The sequence below is a fragment of the Chlamydotis macqueenii genome, chromosome 4, assembly GCF_036417535.1.
Source record: "Chlamydotis macqueenii isolate bChlMac1 chromosome 4, bChlMac1.mat, whole genome shotgun sequence".
Classification (NCBI taxonomy): Eukaryota; Metazoa; Chordata; class Aves; order Otidiformes; family Otididae; genus Chlamydotis; species Chlamydotis macqueenii.
The window spans coordinates 54,392,838-54,413,044 of NC_141559.1; the positions used below are offsets into that span (position 1 = coordinate 54,392,838).

The following is a 20,207-nucleotide window of genomic DNA, read 5'->3' on the forward strand; positions in this document are numbered from 1 at the left end:
TAGTTGGTTATTTAAGTCACTAGCTCAGAATCCAAATCATCACTGAAGAGCAGAGAAAAGCATGTATTTCTGCAACTCACATATCTTCAGGGGTCAACATTTTCAAAGTCTTTCTAATGCATTTATAACAGCATCCAAAATAAATTTAGTAATCTTTCCTCACCTTATGTACATAATCACTAGTTAAACCTTTGTGGCAGGAATTATGGGAACCATCAAAAAATATACTAAAAAAAAAAATCACAAATGGAGACACTATGTTTTATTAATACTCTTCCAGATTACACTTCTATTCCTAAAAAGAAAAATAGGAACACATCTAAATCTAAGAATACCATTACTGTTCAATCCTGGGAATGGAACATTGCTAAGTTGGACCATTTTATTACTTTCCTCATACTTTAATGTTTCAAAAAAATAATAAAAAAGTCAAATAATACTAGCTCCAGATAGATTGCATATTGAACATGATAGGTTGTTAATCACCACACATCAATTTCCTGATAAAAATCCCTGATCAAGAAGTTCTCCCTCTAAATGAAGTTTAGAAAATTCTCTGTCGGTGGCTCAGCCACTCAATGGTATAGGAACTACTCCCAAATTTCCTGTTGCTTAGATTATCGAGCCTCGGGCACACCCTGGAACCAAAGTCCTTGGAGGTGGGAGCCAGCAGATTTCTCCTTAACACCTTCCATTGAGCAACATGGAACAAGACACAGTCTGCTTCAAAAAGCCTTGAGAATCAGCTCTTCACAGGAAAGGTGGCCATGTGTAACAGAGGAAGAAAGGGAGCCTCAGTGTTTTTGAGAGTAGATCCCCAAAACACAGCTGAGCCAGGTCCAGCAGGCAAGAAAACCACGTAAATCCCACCAAGGGAGCAGGCACCGCAGAATAAACCAACCAGACAATGAGGAGATCTCCACTGCAGAAGCTGTCCATAAATATGTCAGTCCGATGAATCATTTGCTATAAAAAGTTCAGTGTCTCATCTTCAGTGCTTGCTTAACTATAATTCTGTACATTATATACAAAAATGCACAAGGACAGCTGCTCGATGCTTCCAATCCTTGTTCTTTTGCAGTGATGAAAGATTTTAAAAACCAGAGTCTGGACTTATAAATAGTGCAGAAAATGCAAATGCTAAGAAGACAATGCCTCCTATGATTGTCACTGAAAAGAAAAAAACAAGCCAAAAATAAATTAGATTTTGAAAGTTAAATATCTTCCATGACACATTACAGATATTTTTGTTTAATGTCCAATTCCCAAATAATAATACTTCGAAACTTATGCTGCAAACAGTGGAGATTTTTTCTAGTTCGGCGTCAGGATGCCCACATGCCATCCCCTTGTCTAACTGCATCTACAAGAATATATTCTGGGCCTCAGAAGGAAGCTTTCTTTTACTAATTTAGCTAGTGTAAAACTGAGACTGAGCCTTGTTGTTGAGTATTTGGCTGTATGGAGGAAAATCTTAGACAATATCCTCATGCTGGAGCAAGCCATCAATTAAGAGTGACAAACTAATTCACTTTTTTTTTTTTTTTGCGCAGTTTAGGTAACTTTATTGAAAGAAACAGTATCAAACACATTAACTGCTTGCAATGACCATAATCTGCTAGAGGCTGGGACAGTATTCCAGGAAAGCACTTGGACTGTTCTACTGTTCTCTAAACAAGCTAAAAGGCTAGATGGATCTTTGGTCTAACGTAATAAGGCTATTCCTGTGGCCAAAGATCCATGTTGAGCTTATTAGGAGCATATTAAATCATTGTTAGATTACCACCTCATCAGCAATTTCCTTAGCAAACAAACAAGACAGAATATTGGTTTTTTTACAACCTCTGCATCTATAGAACAAATATTCTGAATGAACATTTATAGCAAGCAGCTTCACAGAATCCTTCCTGGGAGCAAGAAATCTCACTACATCACAGGAGTGACAGTTGAAACAAGCTGCAACCTAATCTAAGGAGAAAAAAACCCAACCCAATGTAACCTTACTGGTACCCCTCCAGGGAGACCTTATTGCGGCCTTTCAATACTTAAAGGGGGCTTATAAGAAAAATGGGGACAAAAACTTTCTACCAGGGCCTGTTGCAATAGGACAAGGGGTAATGGTTTTAAATGAAAAGAGGGTAGATTTAGATCAGAAATGAGGAAGAATTTTTTTACACTGAGGGTGGTGAAACACCGGCACAGGTTGCCCAGAGAGGTGGTGGATGCCCCATCCCTGGAAACATTCAAGGCCAGGTTGGACGGGGCTCTGAGCAACCTGATCTGGTTGGAGATGTCCCTGCTCCTTGCAGGGGGGTTGGACTAGATGACCTTTAAAGATCTCTTCCAAACCAAATCATTCTATGACTCCTGTAACAGCTAGCAGGTATGATAAAAACATTTATGACACACACAGAGTAGCTTTTAAAGCTTTAGTATGGCTGACATAACTTGTAAGTACGCAGTTCTCTTGCTCACCTGAAGATGTGCACTCAATATTATGACAGAATTTCTATTATCCATTGTTGAACAATAAATATTGACTATTCAAAATACTGTATTTCCTTCCTCTGGTCTTCTACAAGCTAGCTAACAGTGAAGCAAAACACACTTCACCTGCGTTCATCTTTAAACCTGAAAGTCAGAGTCACCAAACTGGTAAGTTCAGTTGAGGCCGGAGCCCTCAGAAGCACCCCGCCCAGAGTGGTGGCACGTGCTCAGACTCTGCTTAGCAGGAGGGACGTGCAGCCCAGGGAACAGCACAGGGTCACTCCCAACGAGGGGAGCTGACCACAGGGCGGGGAGGTGGAATGGAAAAGACAATTAAAAAAAAGGTTTTGAGTTTTCCAGGAGTTCTGGGAAACACTTCCCAAGAACGTAGTCATTTACACCGCAAACGTTACAGCATTGATGCATTTTTTTTTGGTTGGAGCAAGTTTTCACTTACCAGTCCTAACAGAAATTTTTTGTGCTATCATTCTCCCTCCAATAACTGCTAAACCAGTGCATAGGCAATGTCCCACTGTTCCTCCTACCGCCACACCATAGGGGTCCTGAGGAAAAAAAAACACAAAAGGGAAACATGAGCACAGCTGAAAACCCACTAGTCCTATGACAACCTCCTGCAAGGAGCAATGCCTTGATTCCCTGGTTGCACACTGTCAAGCATGGAGGATACTCTCTGGAGTTTGCTCTGCTCTGCTATCCATCACTGCCTTAAAGGCGGTACCAGTGTACATCAGCTAGTGAGACAGACTTAAATCTGAATCTAATATAGGAGCATATGGCATGTTTCAACTGAGAAGCATCTTCAAGTTGTGAAATATAGATCCAGAAATCGCTCTGCTGTATTTAAACAATTAAGCAACCTCTAGAGGGAAGGTGGCAGCTGTTGAGAAACACAATATGTATCAGCTGGAAGAACACCAACCTAAAGAGAAAAACAAATCCTTGAACTGCAAATGAAAGCTTTCAGGAGCCAAAATTCCTTTGTCCAGCTTCACAAGCTTGTGCTCTACACTCTCCTCCTACCTCCAGTCATTCAAAGAGGGAAATATGACATAATTTAAGTCCAGAGGATAATAAACTGTTTTCAAAGTTTACTGTCAATGACAGCTTTCACATCACTGCATAACAAGCAGCCACTCGATATGTGTACAAATCTACTACGCAAAGAAGTTCTCAGATCTACTTACAAATTACACAGTTATGAGCAGCATACATATTGAACACCTCACAAAACAGAAGGGTTCAGCATTAGAAACGGAAAACAATCTTTTAATGAGCGATAAAGAAGGCAAGGTAGGAGCATCACTTTCTACTGTACAAAGACGAATGAGGGGAAGTGCGAGCTGAGTCCCCTGCACATCTTTAAGCAAGAATTTTGGCTCCGAGAGAAAAAAAAAAAAAGTTGCTGCCTTCATATGAGTAATGCATGAAACGTCTAACAGGCAAACAGCAAAACTGTGTAGGAAATTATATGGTATGAAGAAAAGACATAGTTTAACCTGGTTTCCCTCCAGCATTTCTGAGTTAAACAGTGTCACCCCTCCTTAGCACACCTCTGGAAACTTTTTTTTTTAATAGTTTCTGCAAGAAAAAAAAGAAGGAAGCAGAGTCTGGAGATGTCATGCTCAGCCTGCCTGGCTGAACGCCACCAGGCCCAACTGCTGTGTACTGCATGTCCTCCCGGCTGCTCCTCATAGACACCACCGGCTGGCCGAGAGAACCAGAACTGCACGCCAGTGAGAAAAGGCAACAAGCACCAAGCAGAGGACAGGCGGGAAATCACCAAGAAGCACAGGTAGAAAGCAGGGCTGTGCCAGCAGAACATGCTTGCCTCCAGGATCAGGACCAAAAGTTCCTGGAGATCCCTGTTTCCCTACGCTCAGCCCCCTGTACAGCCCCCACTGGCAGAGGGTGGATCTTGCTCCTCACCCCATCCCCATTCCCTCGGGCTGTCCCTGGAAGGTAACAAGTTACAACAGCTTCCCTCAGCATAGTGTCTCCAGGAGCAGAAGTGCTCAGACGCAGTAGCTGAGGCACAGCCAGGCTAGTACACTATAGAGTTTCCTTTTCTGCTTCCTTAAACAGATGAACAATTCTTATACACAGTAAACTATTAAGGTGTAAAATCAAGTTCTTGAGGACTGCTGTCAGGACTAGGTTCATTAAGATAGACTCAACTCATTCCCCTGGTGTATGCACTGAGACAGCCAAATTACCACCCTTTTTTCCTCCAAAGGAGTCCTGTTTGTTTTGACAGGATGGACACTACTTGCTTAACAGTCACATAGTATTTTGTTTTCTTTTCACTGAAGAATGTATGGTCATAGCTGACCTACCACACTGCTCAAGTCTCCATATAAAGATAATTTCTTTCCACATAAGCATTTCTGTAATGCTCCTGCTATGCACCTTAGTACTTCACAGACAAAGATTTATCTGAATATATTATGAAACAAAGGGGTATACAACAATCCCACAGATAAAGTGGAAAACAATCCAGATGATAATCATTCACTAATTTTGAAAGCCAAGATGAAGATATCTTACTTTTTTTTTGTAGTATTTGTTTTTGTAGCACTTACACAAACACTTCACATGCTAAAGGCACAACATCTTACAATCTTTAGTTCCAACGCTCAGCACTTCACAGATCAGACCACAGAGTCTGACAGACACTTCCTAATGGGACACTCAGAAAATGCAAACCAGAAGTCAACAACCACCTGTTAAAAGATGGGCTTAAGCAACTTGCCTAGCACCATATAAAAACTTGGGCAGAAGCAGTTAACGACTCCTTGTTTTCCAGGATGGCATGTAACTGCCTGAACAATGAGATCATCCCCTCCTGCTATTCCCTGCCTCCAGCTATTCCGTGCCTCCTTAGCTCTAAGCACCCTGCACAGCAGTAAAGACAAGAGGTTCCTACAGATTACAGCCGCCTTCATTACACACCCCTGATTTATCCCTAGGGAAGGTCTGAAAGTGCATTGGAAGAAGCTTAAGTCCTAGGGGAAAAAATGTAAATTATCTCAATGCATGAAAGAGCACAGGCAAGCTACTTATGTTTATTAAAAGGTTGACTATAAGCCTTAATTTTCCTTTAAATATAATACAGTTATATAATACATTCCAATCATAATGCTGAATATAATTTCATTTAGAGTATTACTTACTGCACAGCAGTTTAGAGTTTATTTCAGTTCTATACACTGTACCGTATTCACTTAGATTTTTAAAAAGAGGTATCTTTTTGACAGCTTAAAGTTTGCTGGGATAAAGGTCTCTTTTTAAAGCTACTGTGTTATAACTCTATGATCACACAGATCAAAGAAAAAGAAGTTCTGTAACATCTCTCAACACTATGACAAAAACCAATTCTATTCAGCTGCACGATATAAACCAGCTATTTCCAGAAATGCCTGTGCAGTCCTAATCATGTAACTACACAGAGCTTCAATGCATTTATTTTCAGGTCTTGCCAAAGCTGTAACACTAAGTGAGGCACAGCAAGGCAGCAGTTCATCTGAAACCTACTGGAGGAGTATTTTGTCTCTCCTGCTTCTCTGTGGACAACCCAAAGAGGACAAAGGAACAGCAGGCATTCTGCAACACTCACCTCTCTGGCGGCCAAGACTATGGTTGTTAATTGGGAACGATCACCCCATTCAGCTAAAAACGTTAAAGTAAAAGCTTGAACAAAGATTGGAGAAATAAAGTGTAGCCACTTCTTCTGAGGTATAGTGGTGCCTGGCCCTGATTCCACATCTCCTGGGCCATTTAACAGTTTAGTTCTCTGAAGCTGTGGAGGGCAAGGGGGAAAAAAAAAAAAGCAAACAATGATAATTAGAAATGTCATCTAAACAACCCAAATGAAATACTAGAACTGTAGCCATTTAGTATCTGGAATGTCATTAGCCAGTGACTGCTGCATTATCAACGTATTCTTTATATTAGACACCATTTAAAAAAACTAGCTACGTATATGTACACACACATATGTGTGTGTACATATACATAGAGATATGCACTTGTGATCACCTTAACTTGCAGTTATTGTCCATCTTGTACTGCTTGTGCTTACACAGCAGTTCCAGTAGGAACGACACCTTGTTTCCAACCACAGATTTCCTCCTGTTTTTAAAGCAGGGATACCCCTCTTCCCAAGTGCTGGCTCTCAAATTAGGATGTGATAAAAATTAATAAAAAGAAAAAATCATAAAAGAAATAAGATTAATACTCCACCGTATTCCTAAGAAGTGGACCAGTATATTTAGAAAGTTATTATAACCGAGACCTTTGCTGCCACACTACAAACCTCAGTGTTATTCTGCCTGGCCATAAAAAGAAGTAAAAGTAGAGACAAGAGTAAACTGTTGATGTCCTCTCTGCTAGTAATGCAGAGTTTTTTAAAAAAAACAAACCAAAACAAAACAAAAAACACAAAAAATCACCTCTATAGAAAAAGTCCCTTTTCTCCTGAGAAGCCAAGCTTGCCACAGAACTGGAATCGCCTGTTCAAACAGCCTCCGTCCCATTTACCACCCGTTCTCTGTGTCAGATTATCAACGACAGACACAGCTGAACACCCCAAACATGACAGTGCCGTTCTGCAGCTTCATGGCTGTAACTATTTCAGCAGCTATAATTCACTGAAAGTTTATCACTTACTTCCTCATCTTTTTTTTTAATTTCTGCTTGAACTTCCTCCAGCTCTTCCTGACCCTCATCGGGACTCATTTTCAAGCCTTCCCGAAGCATTCGGATGCCAAAAATTGCGAACAGTGCCGTTGACACATAGTATGTGTACACACGAGGAATAACTGTGGTGGCATAGCCAAATAAAACTGAAAAGAAAACAAATGCGTCATTAAAAAAAAATAAACATAAGGATCATCATTGGTTCTCCCACATCTAAGAAATGCTCACTAGCAAAGTCTGTGATTCAAACATCCACTGATAAATAAATATTGCCCCTTTTGTTAGTTTTATATAATTTTCTCTCTCTCTCTCTTTTTTTTTTTAAACAAGATAACACTCTAGAAACTTCAACCATTACTGGTCATACCAGAGACTGAAGTCTATTAACATGCAGACAAGGCACACCAAGCAAAGTTGATGTGCTGCTATTCCCAAGAGTCTGTCCAAGCAATATTATCTTCCCCATCAAGAACTATGCAGGTGCTGCCTTTCTCCAAGCATGCCATGAAACTATCACCTGTAACCATGTTAGATTAGTCACAGTGTATACCAGTTAATTCAATTTTTATGTATCACTACATGTTGGATAGTATCTCTTTGCAATCATTTTGTTTATCAGATAATGTTGGAATAAGATTTTCTAGAAGTGCTAGACATACCCACAAGTCATCCAGCTGCATGAAACCATGTCTGTCTTCTTTTGCCAAGTGCAAATACGTGCACGTTACTATTCCCTTGCCTCCCACACTTCCCACAAAACACACAGCACAACCAACTTTGATATTTCTTTAATGTAAAAGCACTGATCCCACCCAAAGACCAAAAAGCTACCTCCATGGTGCATCTATTTGTACAGGTATTGAAGGCAATCAAACTAAGCCAAAACGAGTTCTCAAACAAGAAGAAATACGTATCCAGGACAAAGTACTTACTTCTTCACAAAGTAAGACTGGTTAGTATTTTTGGAAAAAAAAAAAAAAGAGGCCAGTATACATGAGAGGAAATGAAAACTCCACACCTAACATTCAAGGCTGCTTGGACCATGCACTCACAACTGTCTCTGCTGTTATACTCCATGTGCAATTAGCTAAACGGAAGTGTATTACCCTGTGTGCTTTCTTGCACACACTTTCTTAGCTGAAAAAATGCACTCAAAATCTGGAAATTAATTTGCCCTGCCACTATGAAAAGTAAGACTATGAGACCAAAATGAATCAGGCTGTAGTATTAGTAAACAGGGCACATACATACATGAATAGCAGGACTAGTCACACAGCTGAATAAAACAGGAGTTAAATCAAACCTTTTAAAGACTGAAAATACTAAAGTAAAGCAATGCAAGAAACCATACAAAAAGTTGAAGTTTTTTTCATAGAATTACTTGAATGTACAAGCATAGAAATAATGAAATAGCAGCTTATTTTGTCAAGTGCAGCTTGAAAAATATCCCAAGTAGCGATTACTTGGAGCTAGTGAGTTTAAGCGAGCATGTTTTCATGAAATCAAGGTGGGCAAAAACCCCAGGAATTTCCAGACACAGCCTGTATAAAACAAGGGCAGTGGAGAGAGAGAGAGAGGAAAAGAAAAAAAAGAAAAAAAAAAAAGGCTCCCTTCTGAAAAGGAAGAAATAGTTGGGAACATCTAAACTGGACGATAAAGCAGAAAAGAAAGCTTTTATGAAAAAGCATCAAGAAAGATTTGAAGAAAGACTTAGCATAGAAAAAGGGAAAGCTGTAATGGGCAAGAGAAAAGAGATTACATGATTTACGGAATAGTGCATCACCTGTAATACTAAATAACATTAAATGAAGCAAGCAGTGCAGAAGTGGAATAAGAGTCAAGACTATTACACTGAGTAACAGAAGAAACTCATGCAACGCTGTCATTACACTGCAACTGGAAACTGCTCTGAGATTGCAATAATTGCAGCAATATATATAGCAATAGCTACACATCCAAAAACCATTCACAGAAACACTCGCCGAGAAGCCTGAAGACAGTTAATTGGCTGTCTCCAGCATATACAAACCAATGAACACTTTCAATTATTTCTGAAGCAGGCACTGTTAGAAATGAGCACACATAAAACAAAAACATATGCTGCATCTGATGTATCTGAAGGCTGCTCCATTTTACCATCTCCCTAAGCACCCACAGCTACAGGTTCCTTCAGTGCCACCTGACACCTCATTCCCCCTCCCAGCTCTTGGCTCTGTCTGTAGCACCCAGGCCAAAGCATCACAGCAAGAACGTCATCTTCCACTTACACAGCTCCCAGCACAAATCCAAACAGCTACTCATACAGGGACACAAGTCAGACAAGCAAAATTTGTCATCATGTTGAGAATCTTTTGCCTTAGAAGGAAAACCAGAAGTCACTCCCACTTTCCCTTTAGGCATGTTAATTTAACAGGTGCTAAAAATAAAAAAGAAACTAGTGGCCCAAAAATCAAAGGAAGTGCTTAGGCTCCCAATCCCATTCCTCTTCCTTAAACTCATATTGAGGTCTAGGGAGCGCAAACACCTCATTAGAGACAAAAGCCTAAATATTTGGTCTGAGCCATATCCCCAGAAAACCTTCATGCTCTCCTCGAAAAAGAAAACTGCATATACCTACTACCTTAATTTTAATTTCAATTAAGATTTACTGATAAATACGTACCCAGCACATTTTAAGAGATGAAACAAAAATAAAAGAGTGCTAACCTGATAAACACGTCATCAGTCCCAGGGCAAGCATAGCACCAGCCAGTACAGTCAAACGGTTGTACCGCATTGCCATGATGGCTGCGATGAAGAAGGTCTTATCCCCCAGTTCGGATACGATGATGACCGATATAGCAGCCACAAATGCATGAATAAAGCCCAAATTTGTCTTGTCAGCTGACTCTTCACTGACGATGTGAACCGGAACAACCGACGAGGACCCCTTCTGTAAGTGGTGGGGGGGAAACAACAACAAAAAACCCACTAGTTAATGAGGCTTGAAAAGTTAGTCTGCAGAAGTGCTGAGCCTTGTGTTTCTCCTGTCATATCATATCACGGAGTGTGACATTTTAAGCACAGACCTCTCACACAGCATTAATGATCATTAACCAGTTACTGACTGACACCTACCTCAAATTGCTATTAGGCCCTCAGCAAGAAGATCAGACCGTGCACTGATTATTAAAGCAGTACTTCAACCCTGCACAGTATTGCCAGAACATGAGAACCACTATTACAACAAAATATGGGGAAAGTTGCTTTAGCTCAGGTCTAGTATTGCTGTCTTTACAATCCCTGGCTGCTCACATTATGACCTTGACCAAACAAGCAGCACTCTGATATAAATATTAAGAATTCAACTCTTCCAAGTAAACCCGTGCAACTAGGATAGCTTAGGAGAAATAGGAAGTCCTTTCAAAAACTGTCAGAGTAGTTTTCTTCATTGCAGAATCGTTGCATCTCAGTTGCACTACATTTTTATGCAAGTTTTCATCAGCTTTTTTTGCACATGCTCTATGGTTGTTGAAAACTAGCTTTAAGACTTCCCAGCGGTCAAACCAGCCCAGCCCACTCCAAACCTCACTTACCCACTGAGATGTTTACTTTTACAGAGATTAAAGTATGAGCAGTCAGAAGCAAGACCCAAACCAAGGAACCTGAGGTTCGCATGCTCGGCCAGAGATGGCTAAGCAAACTTGTTTCAGCACATCTCCCAGCAGACAGACCGCAACGTGTTTTAACACGGTGACTTCCCAGCATTCCACTTCCAGCCGTGCTGTTAAGTTTCTGGATTTGATATTTAAAAGTTTCCGTGCTCTAGATGATACACGGTGACTTCCCAGAGTTCCTTCACCTTTAGCGGTGCTGTTAATTTTTTGGTTTTGGTGTTTAAAACCCTGCATGCCCTATAGGCTACATCAAACCAGATGTCCATCATTTTTTCACCCCTCTGCGTCCTCACTCGGTGCTAGAATCCCTTAACCGAGAACGCCATTAAAAAAAAAAAAAAAAGTTTTAACGCAAAGAAATCAATCTGAAATGATGAGGGGAAAACCGGCGGGTTTGGAGTCGCAGGATTTCATCTGGTTCTGTGAGGAAGATTTTGAGAGACCGGTTCCCTCCCTCCTGCAAGCGCGGGGGGGCATAAAAATATTTATTTACTCGGGGGAAGAAAAAAAAAAAGGTTTTTTTCATAATGGACCTGAACTCCCCGCTTTTAGCAGAAAAAGGGAAAGCTGCAGGGCCACATCAGGAGTCCGGTGGCGTCCTGCGGGCCGGACCCGCTGTCACGGGGGCGACCGGGCCCGGTTGAGGGGAGGATGGCAGGGGGGTGGGAGCGGGGTGCAGCCGGCGCGGCCTGGCCCCGCCTCACCTCACCTCAGCCCGCGGCTCTGCTCCCTGCGCCGCCGGGGGTGGCGGTGGCTCCTTCTTCCTACCGGTCTCTTCCTCCGGAGCGGCGCGCAGCCCCGCCGGGACCAACAACAGCAGCGACGCCGCCAAAAGAAGCGCGGCAGCCCGCGGGAGCGGCGGCGGGGACGGCGGCGAGCCCATGGCGGCCGAGCGCGGGGGTGGGGGGGGGGTGGCCCGGCGCGGAGGCCCTCTTAAAGGCGCCGCGTCATCGCCCTCCCCGCGACGCCCCAGCCGCGCGGCCCCGCAACCGTTCTCCCAACCGCTTCCTGCAACGGCCCAGCCCGAGGCGGGGCGGGGCCGAGCCGCGCCGATTGGCTGCGGACGCTGACGTGCATCCCTCGCCCCGCCCCGCCGCCACGGGAACGGGCTGGGGAGCGGCGACCGGTACAGAGCCGTTGCTGGTCCCGGTGCGGGGCGGGGAAGGGTTGCGGCGTCGCAGCGCTCGGGATGAGGCCCGGGCCGTGGCTTCCAGCTGCTTCTCCGGTGCCGAGAGGGGAAGGGGCAGGGCGGCTCTACAGCTTTCCCAGGGGAGCGGGCGAGTGGAAGCGCGTCCCGCCGCCGCCCGGAGTTGCCTACGGGCAGGGAAAGGGCGCTGAGGGGCGGGAAGCCATCCGGCTGCGTGAAGCGGAAAAAAAAAATTAATAATTCTGAGGAACGTGCTCCCTGAGAAGCAACGAACGGCCTGGGAAACAGGAGTCAGGACGCCGGTAAAACGGGAGACACTGGGAGGCAGGCTCAGGGAGCCTCCCGAGAATCAGTGGGGAAAAAAAAAATATGGAAAGATGCGGTCCCAAGACTGGGTTGTTTCCAGGCTACGGATGTGGAGAGAGGGCTGCGAGAGCCAAGGGAGGCACGTTCTGTGCAAAGTAATTGCTTGTCTTTTGCAAATACATAGCTCAGTTTTGAAAAATCATACCAATGGAAATATAAGGTGTACTAAACCATTTTAATTAGATAATTCATAAGATATATCTCAGCATATAAAAACTCTTCTCATATAAAAAATATATACACGTTAAGTAGAAAACACACAAACACCAGCACCCATATGCTACATCAGCAAACGGATCATGACTCCAGTATCATGAAAAGGACCAAAATATTCAATGGTTAAGTGCAAAAAAAACCCCCATACTGAGTAACATAATCTTCCCAGTAAATAATTTCTTTGCAATGCTTGTGAGGTACTGGTTTCCACGTGTTTTCTGTGTGGCAGTTCGTTACATCTGCTCTCACAGGCTGTTTAAAAACCAGTGTAGCCGTGGTTACAGCCATCCCACGTAACTGCCCCCTCTAACACACGAGGGATTCCAATGGCCTGCAATAAGGATGACAGAACCGTAGCCAAGAACATTAATTTTCTGCACATTCTCTTCTACTGTCTCTTGGCAGAGAACATTCCATGATTTTCCCAGTTTAGGGATAAACAATGAGTCTTCATCCACGAATCCTGACTTTGGTGCAGAAGAGAGAATGCAGAGAATGGGTCTGTTTACCTCCGTCGCTGAGCATGAGTCACTCCTCCACTGCAGCTTTCTCCACCAGTTTTTGTGCAGTTATAAAGCAGTGGCTGCTTTTAATTATCCACAGGGAAGCACAGAAAGACAATATACAATTTGCCTCCCTCTGACGTGACTCAAAGAAAAGAGACTAGGAAAAAATATGTTTAAATATTAGACCAGGTAGGAAATACAGTAGTTCAAATGATTCCCTGCATCCTCCTTTCACTACACAGTTTTCATGTAGATGTATTTTGGCTTGCTGCACAACAGCAAGTGTTTTATGCATAAAGTATAATTATAAAACAGAAAAGAGCCAATTAGCAGCTCATCAGTTTGAATTAAGGTCATCTTCTTTTTTTAGCTTGTATGATATGCAGAGACCTTACATTTCCCCACATAAATTCATAACATGGATGAGATTATCAATAAAGTGATGAGCTTTTAAGCTAGAATTGGAGAAGATTTGCAAGTTTACCTTGGCTTTAGTAAAATGTAAATCTCTTGCTCCCTTACAGAAAATATTTCCCAGTTTGCATTAAAGATACTTTAGAAGAAATACTCTAAAAAACAAATGGTATAAATGCTTTTCGATGCTTTGGGTAGGAGCTGAAGTTGTTCTGATAGAACTCGTGACACAAAACAGCAGCCAGTGCCTGGTTAAAAAGAATATACATCACTACACACCACCAAGTCACGTTGCCAAATCCAAACGTGATGGCCATAGACACATATATCAGGAGTTCTGCAAAATAATGAGGGCAAGAAACTCTCTCAAACCAGTCTCCAAAAGGTACACTGTGGCTCAGACTTATGACCTTTCCTGCAAGCAAATGGAAAGAAATTAGTTGAAAATAACACGCATTAAACAAACTTTTCTCTTCTAGTCACAATTACAGAACAATATGCTCATTAAAATTATCATCATCCACCTCCATCTGATCTGGCAGCTTTGCACTTCTTAATGATATAAGATGCCACCTCTGACTGTTTGCGCAAATACAGAGTAAGGAAACCTATTTTTAGCCTACACGGAGACAAAAAGGGAGGTCCCCGAGGAGTGGCATAAGTCCTCAGCATTCGCATGTGTCTGTTATTATGCTACCAGAAGCCAGATCTTCATTTTAAGTTTTATAAAACTATATATACACAGATAAGAGACATACACACTCCTCATTCAGCCATCTGAGCTCTTTTCCAAATAGCTTAATTTAATCTACTGAAGGTCTTACAGAGAGCGCTACGTTACAGAAACTGAAAAATACTTGTGTTTTAAGGTATCAGATAAGCTACAGAAGCCTATCGAAACAAGCAGGAAAAAATTATCTAAGTAAAGTCTTGGCAGAAATGAAACGTCTTACCTGATTTAGTTTTTCTAAGATTAGCCAGAATCACAAGACATCTGTGTTGGTGAAGAGATGCCCAAACGTACATCGCAACTCCTACGATGTGATACCAGGAAACGTGCACAGAAAGCTCTTTTCCTGAATGAAATATATTCCATTAATATATGGCCAGGAAATACCTTCCCAAGCATCATCCCCAAATATTGCATACATTTTTAAAATGTTACTGTCTTACAAAATTCTAGTGAGCCTCTAATCCCTTGAGAGCTGCTTTTAAATGCTGCATCATTTAAGCGCTCAGCTGGTAGTTCATTTCCCTTAACTGCTCTATACTAAAAATACCTACTAGTTTTTAATCCAAAAGCCTGAGGTACACCACGATGTACAGCTGATAGATAATTGATCGCCTAAGACCTAATATTCAACACAGTTTATAATTCTTTTCATCCTAATTAAAGATGTTGTCATGGCTCAGGTCAACATATAAGTACGCAGTTGTTTGTCTTGTTTGCAGGGAATGATATACATACATACATACACCTACACACACGCACAATGTGAACCATTTAGGCCATAAAAAAAAAATTAACTATATTAAGGACGAGTTCCAATGTACAAGCCAATACACCATCTCTCAGGATCTACACGATGCGAAAAGTAGAAAACAGGTCCAGAAAGAAAAAGGCTTTATCTACACACAGGAGATTTGAAGGTTTTTTGAAAAGAAAAAAAAAAAAAAAAAAATCAGTAGACTAAACTACAGCTGATTTGGTTGGAAATGGTTAAAAAAACTTCATTCAAGTTACACACCTGGTAATGACCACCTTACAAAAACTAGTTGTGGCAGAAGTGCTACAACCAGCTCACGATTCATCTGTGCAGGGGAACAGCTTGGCTGTGAGACTCAGCGGAATGTGTTGGCAGAAACAGGTCATATAATTCAAATTTCTGCTGTATTCATGGACACATTACAGTAGCGAGGGGAAAGAAGAGACTGACTGATGACAGGCAGAGCAGTGGCAAGTTCTCAACGGAAAACAAAGGAGGTGGCTGAGACAGCCTTGCAGGAAAGTTTACAACAAAAAAGGAAACTCCAGTTTGAGAACTGAAGTTGCATAGTGGCATTTGAGAACTACTGCTGTCCTTTATAAAGCACATGCATCTCAATGCAAAACTGATCGGTAATGATCCTGAAAGTAGCTACGTGAGCTGTCTTTCAGGAAACAGCAATGATGGTTAATACGAAAGCACATGTCAGTGTGTCTGTGTTTGTGCATAATGCTGGTTGATTATGTGATATACTGAAATGTAGCTACTTTGAACTATTACAGTAAGTATTTTCAAATCTCATCATTTAACACCCTTCTCACACAAGCAGCCCTCTGTGAAACCGAGTGAACCATTTGCCACAATGGAAACAAATGAGAGCAAAGCTGCATCTTTGGTAACCACTAGGCAGGCACTTACCATTCCTGATGTTAGCAGGCACTTGACATAGCACAGTGGAGCCAATGGCAATGTAGTAAACAAGGCCAAAGCAGTACTGCACGATATGAATGACGCCATTGGAAAACACGCTGGTCCAGAGGCATTCTGCAAGTCTTCGACAGCTATGCAGCCAAAGCAGCAAGAGAACCAGGAGCGCAGAGGAGTGCTCACTATCTGCTTGCAGATAAAAAACAGCAGCTTTGAGACAGATAGGAACAATTTAACACTGAGAGTGCTTCAAAAGGGCCATTTTTTTTCCTCCCCACAGCAAAATATTACTCTCATTTTAAATCAACCTCACACTGGGAAAAATATTTTACATCCGAGGCACTGCTGAACACAGTAAGATCACTTCTAGAAGGTGCTAAGAACACTTTCTCCTAAAAGTACTGATGAAAGCCATCATATCCATAAATTAGAATCATTTCTACCTTGAATAATGACAAGGGGACTCGGTATTCCAGGAAAGTCACTTGGAGCCTAGTCTAAAAGCAGTTGATGAAGTAGCACTTGAAAAAAAAAATTTAGCACAGGATGGTAGTACAGCTTTCTAACTTTATATAGCTGCTTCATAATAGCTGTAATACTTGCCTGTGTCCTCGCTCTGAGAATCTCTGCCAAGGGCACGGTGCACGGGCTGAATCCATGATGGGAGTGACCCTCCAAGGAACTCAGCTCGGAAAAGCCAGAGCAGCAGACAGCCATTCCAGAGCACAGAAACCACATAAAAGTGAGTAAACCACCTGTGGGAACAAAAAGGGGCTTCATTAATGTTCTCATCATTCCTTAGTTAGAAATGTAGCTGCAGGACGCACTTGCATGATGGTGAGTACATTCCCTTTTGGTCCCCACATCAATGTGCAGAGAACTCGGGACGCCAGTGGTACCAAGCAGGAATAACCCTAACACCTTCTTCCCCCAGCAAAATGCTGCCTAGAATACCCTCTAACTTAGCTTACCTTGCTAACTGTACCTGCACTAAAGAGGAGAAACTGTAAACCGCACATGGCAAAGGCATCCTCAATGCTTACAACTAATCATGATCTGCACAACTTTTTCTTTATAATTTACACCACTGAAAGCACATCCAAATTAATTTTCTGGGTATTTCCAGGCTGTTAAATCTAGCAGCACGATCATTTTTCTCTGTTCTAGTGGATGCATTACATGATATGCTAAAGATCATAAATGACAAATGCAGACAGTAAAAGGCACACAGAAGTAATTACTCAGCTGTACACTAAAATATCTTGTCCCTCTGCAAATTCAAGGTCTGCAATAATCATATAGAAAAAAAGGAGAGACCACCAATACCACTGGGTGATTACAAGGCAAGACCACACGCTTTTTTGAAAAAAAGCAAAGAATCCCCCAGCTCCATAATGCACTTATAAAAGCACAGGAGGCATTACTGAAATGCAAGACATTACGGTTAACACAGGTAACTGGATGGAGTTAAACAGCCTATGATAGCCAGCTCAAACTAGGTGATGCACTATTTCCTTTTGCTTTTAAAACTAGAAGTCCTTCCGGCTATGAATAAAAATCAGGACCTCTAGAAACACTGGCAAAGAGGTGAAATACTTACCACGGCAAGACACTGATGGCCTTCTCTTGAAAATGAAACTTTTTGTATAAAACTAGGATATAACTGCATAGTCAGAGAAGACTATATTTCTCTGGAACATGCAAATTTTTATTTTGGGGGATGTAGGGCTACAAGACCCTTGCTTAGTGAAAATGAATAAAGTGACCCCTCCCGAAGCAGCTTGGGTATCTCTCAACAGCAATACAGAGGCCAAGTCAGAACCACAGAGGCAGTGATCATCCCTGCACGCTCCAGAGCACCTTGCCCATCAGCAGTTGGTAGCACCTTCAGACAATCACTTCTCAGTTCCTCCTCCAACCAAGCAGAGACAGCAACATTCGCTCTGCTGATTTACAACAGCAGAAGTAAAATTTAGCCCCTCTCCCTCATTTTCTGCTTAGAAGACAAATAGAACTTGTATAGTGATAAAAACTCACTGCCATCTCCAAGTTTCAAGCTCTTTCCTTGCTCTCCTGTTACTCAGTAGACTTCTGTCTCATTCGCTGGAGAACTTCCTCCACATGCATTCCTTTTTGCTACCAGCACACAAACAAGCCCTGCCAGCTTAGCAGACATGCCCTGCGAGCTTTCAGCAATCCCAATTATGCTGGGGATGTATCTGACCTACAGAGCAATCCAGCACTGCAGTAAGTACATGTGCCATCCTTCAAGGACAGGAATGTTTAGTATTTGCCAAACTAACCCAAAATGAATCATAACATTTGACAAGATGGAATGGCAAAGTTAAAAACAAGCCTAGGTCCATGAAAATACAACTCTTGTTTGGAAATGAGGTGCGGACGAATGCAAGTAGAAAATGCCTCAATGGCTACGTTCAGGATCTTCTCTGTTCTTTCAGCTAGCAAGGTTACAAGGTCACTACTTGAGTAACAGAACTTCTTTGTAGATATTGAGAGCTCAACACCAGTTCCCTGAAAAGTCACATTCTTTGGACACCAACTTCCTTAAGTGGTGGGAAACTTCTGCTGGAGAAAACTCAACTTCAGCAAGAACCTACCTCAATAATATGGCACTTGGCAATGTGCTGCAATTAAAGACAAAGCCTTTACGAGCACTGATTTTCACTAAGGATACCACAGAGCTTAAAAGCATCCCTGGGAATTTTCTGTAACCAGAAGCCTGATAACCAAGATAATACATTATAACCTTGGCATGAATAATATGGTGCGTCACAAAACCTTTTTTTTAAACATTTGGTCGGAAAGCTACGTATGCAAAATGTGTCAGTGATAATAAGGTGGTTACATTAGGGGCGATCAGATCTCCGGGTTAAGTGGCCTCCCAGGCCTGTCCTGCTGGCCTTGCAAGATCCTGTCGTGTTCAAGGCAAAGGCAGTTATAGTCACGAATCTCAGCTGATCAAAACCTATGAGATCCCAGTGATTTATAGAAAGCTGTAGGGTTCTTTACTTTTTCCCTCTTTTATCCTATTAACTATCATTTAAGAGATGTATTTGGGTGATGCAGCAGTTCTTTTGCCTCACTAGAGACTGTTCACACAGTTACATTAACATACTGTTTTATTTTTAAAATAAACCTTGAAGGACAAAGACAACGACTGAGAATCGGTTTAAGACAGTAAACCCATGGTGTATTTCCGTAGCCAGAGTTACACTCAGGAGTCCACATTCCCAGGGCCCTGACCTCTGTCTCGCAAAAAGGTTTGTTTTGCAGATAACTACGTGGGCTAGGATGCAAGGGATGAGGCTTTTGTTCCAGTCTGGGACACTCGGGCTCTGTACGATCGCAGTCTACTGCTCCTCCGCTCCCCATCTGTAAAAACAGAGCGAGGCTGCCGCGGCGGAAGGGAAATGGCGGCAGGTGACGGCCCCGCACGGAGCGGCGCGGCCCCCCACGCCGCCCTCTCACCTCTTGGGCACCTGGAGCAGGCGCAGCCAGGCCGGGCGCTGCCCGTAGCCGCGCTTCGCCTTCCCGTAGCGGATGAGATCCTGCAAGACGCCGGAGATACCGCCATCGCTGCCGGGAAGCCGCACCACCAGCTGCGCCGCCAGGAAGGCGACTGCCAGCAGGGCCCAGGCGGCGGCCAGCACCGCCGGCATGGCCCGGGCCCCGGCCCGCCCCGCTCCGCCTACCACCGCGGAGGGCGGCCGGGGCCTGGCGGCGGCGGCGGCGGCGCTGGCGCTTCCGCTTTCTCTTCCCGCCCTCGGGAACAGCGCGGCCCGCCCAGCCGGGAGGCGGGTGAGCCCCGGGGAGCGGAGAGTGAAGTTCTCTGGTGCTGCCTGGCATGTGCTCCCGCTCCCCTTTCGGGGCTCGCCTCAGTTGCACTCGTCAGACATCTCCTTCATGTTACATGTATCTGGGGTCCCATATCCGGAATTTTATTCTAATAATAGTATCGGGTTTGTCGTTACAAGAAAGGAAAGGCTTTCCTTGCCTTTCTTTTGCCCTGAGAAATCGAGAAGTCAACCAGCTTGGCTCCAAAGGGAGACCATTCCCTCTGACCCCCCGTGAAAAATGCACTGCCTGCATCCCCCTTACACGCACGCCGGGACGCGGGCCAAGCCTCAGAATCATGGAATAGTTTGAGTTGGAAAAGACCTTTAAAGATCATCTAGTCCACCGCCTGCTGCAAGAAGCAGGGACATCTCCACCGTCCAACCTGGCCTTGAATGTTTCCAGGGATGGGGCATCCACCACCTCTCTG

The 20,207-nt window shown here is 43.1% G+C and overlaps 2 protein-coding genes across 6 annotated transcripts; both read right to left on the reverse strand.

Annotated features, from left to right (window-relative positions):
- Positions 1-247: 247 nt before the first annotated feature.
- TMEM165 (transmembrane protein 165) lies at positions 248-11,830 on the reverse strand. Its single transcript, XM_086747611.1, has 6 exons — positions 11,569-11,830; positions 9,910-10,135; positions 7,174-7,349; positions 6,122-6,304; positions 2,945-3,050; positions 248-1,170 (listed from the first exon to the last, which is right to left on the reverse strand). The coding sequence occupies exons 1-6, from the start codon at positions 11,740-11,742 to the stop codon at positions 1,094-1,096; spliced, it is 942 nt and encodes a 313-aa protein (XP_086603737.1). The 5' UTR covers positions 11,743-11,830; the 3' UTR covers positions 248-1,093.
- Positions 11,831-12,528: 698 nt separating this feature from the next.
- Positions 12,529-19,654, reverse strand: SRD5A3 (steroid 5 alpha-reductase 3). Of its 5 annotated transcripts, none has more exons than XM_010130528.2 (5): positions 19,412-19,654; positions 16,526-16,677; positions 15,914-16,108; positions 14,462-14,584; positions 12,529-13,923 (listed from the first exon to the last, which is right to left on the reverse strand). In XM_010130528.2, exons 1-5 carry the CDS (start codon positions 19,600-19,602, stop codon positions 13,664-13,666), a joined length of 921 nt encoding a protein of 306 aa, XP_010128830.2. In that variant the 5' UTR covers positions 19,603-19,654; the 3' UTR covers positions 12,529-13,663. The 5 variants fall into 5 exon arrangements, with proteins under 5 accessions (XP_010128830.2, XP_086602789.1, XP_086602790.1 ...); XM_086746663.1 differs by having other exon boundaries at positions 15,914-16,111; XM_086746664.1 differs by having other exon boundaries at positions 15,914-16,104; positions 16,522-16,677.
- Positions 19,655-20,207: the final 553 nt, after the last annotated feature.

What these genes read in the sequence shown, in the direction of transcription:
- TMEM165 (XM_086747611.1), bottom strand. Translation starts at nt 11,742, where the DNA reads ATGGGCTCGCCGCCGTCCCCGCCGCCGCTCCCGCGGGCTGCCGCGCTT. An exon ending in GAGCAGAGCCGCGGGCTGAG is followed by an intron (nt 10,136 to 11,568) that starts GTGAGGTGAGGC and finishes CACCACTTACAG; the next exon opens with AAGGGGTCCTCGTCGGTTGT. An exon ending in TAGTCTTGGCCGCCAGAGAG is followed by an intron (nt 3,051 to 6,121) that starts GTGAGTGTTGCA and finishes TTTTTTCCTCAG; the next exon opens with GACCCCTATGGTGTGGCGGT.
- SRD5A3 (XM_086746663.1), bottom strand. Translation starts at nt 19,602, where the DNA reads ATGCCGGCGGTGCTGGCCGCCGCCTGGGCCCTGCTGGCAGTCGCCTTC. An exon ending in CTGCTCCAGGTGCCCAAGAG is followed by an intron (nt 16,678 to 19,411) that starts GTGAGAGGGCGG and finishes TTGTTCCCACAG; the next exon opens with GTGGTTTACTCACTTTTATG. An exon ending in GCCTGCTAACATCAGGAATG is followed by an intron (nt 14,585 to 15,913) that starts GTAAGTGCCTGC and finishes TATTTCATTCAG; the next exon opens with GAAAAGAGCTTTCTGTGCAC.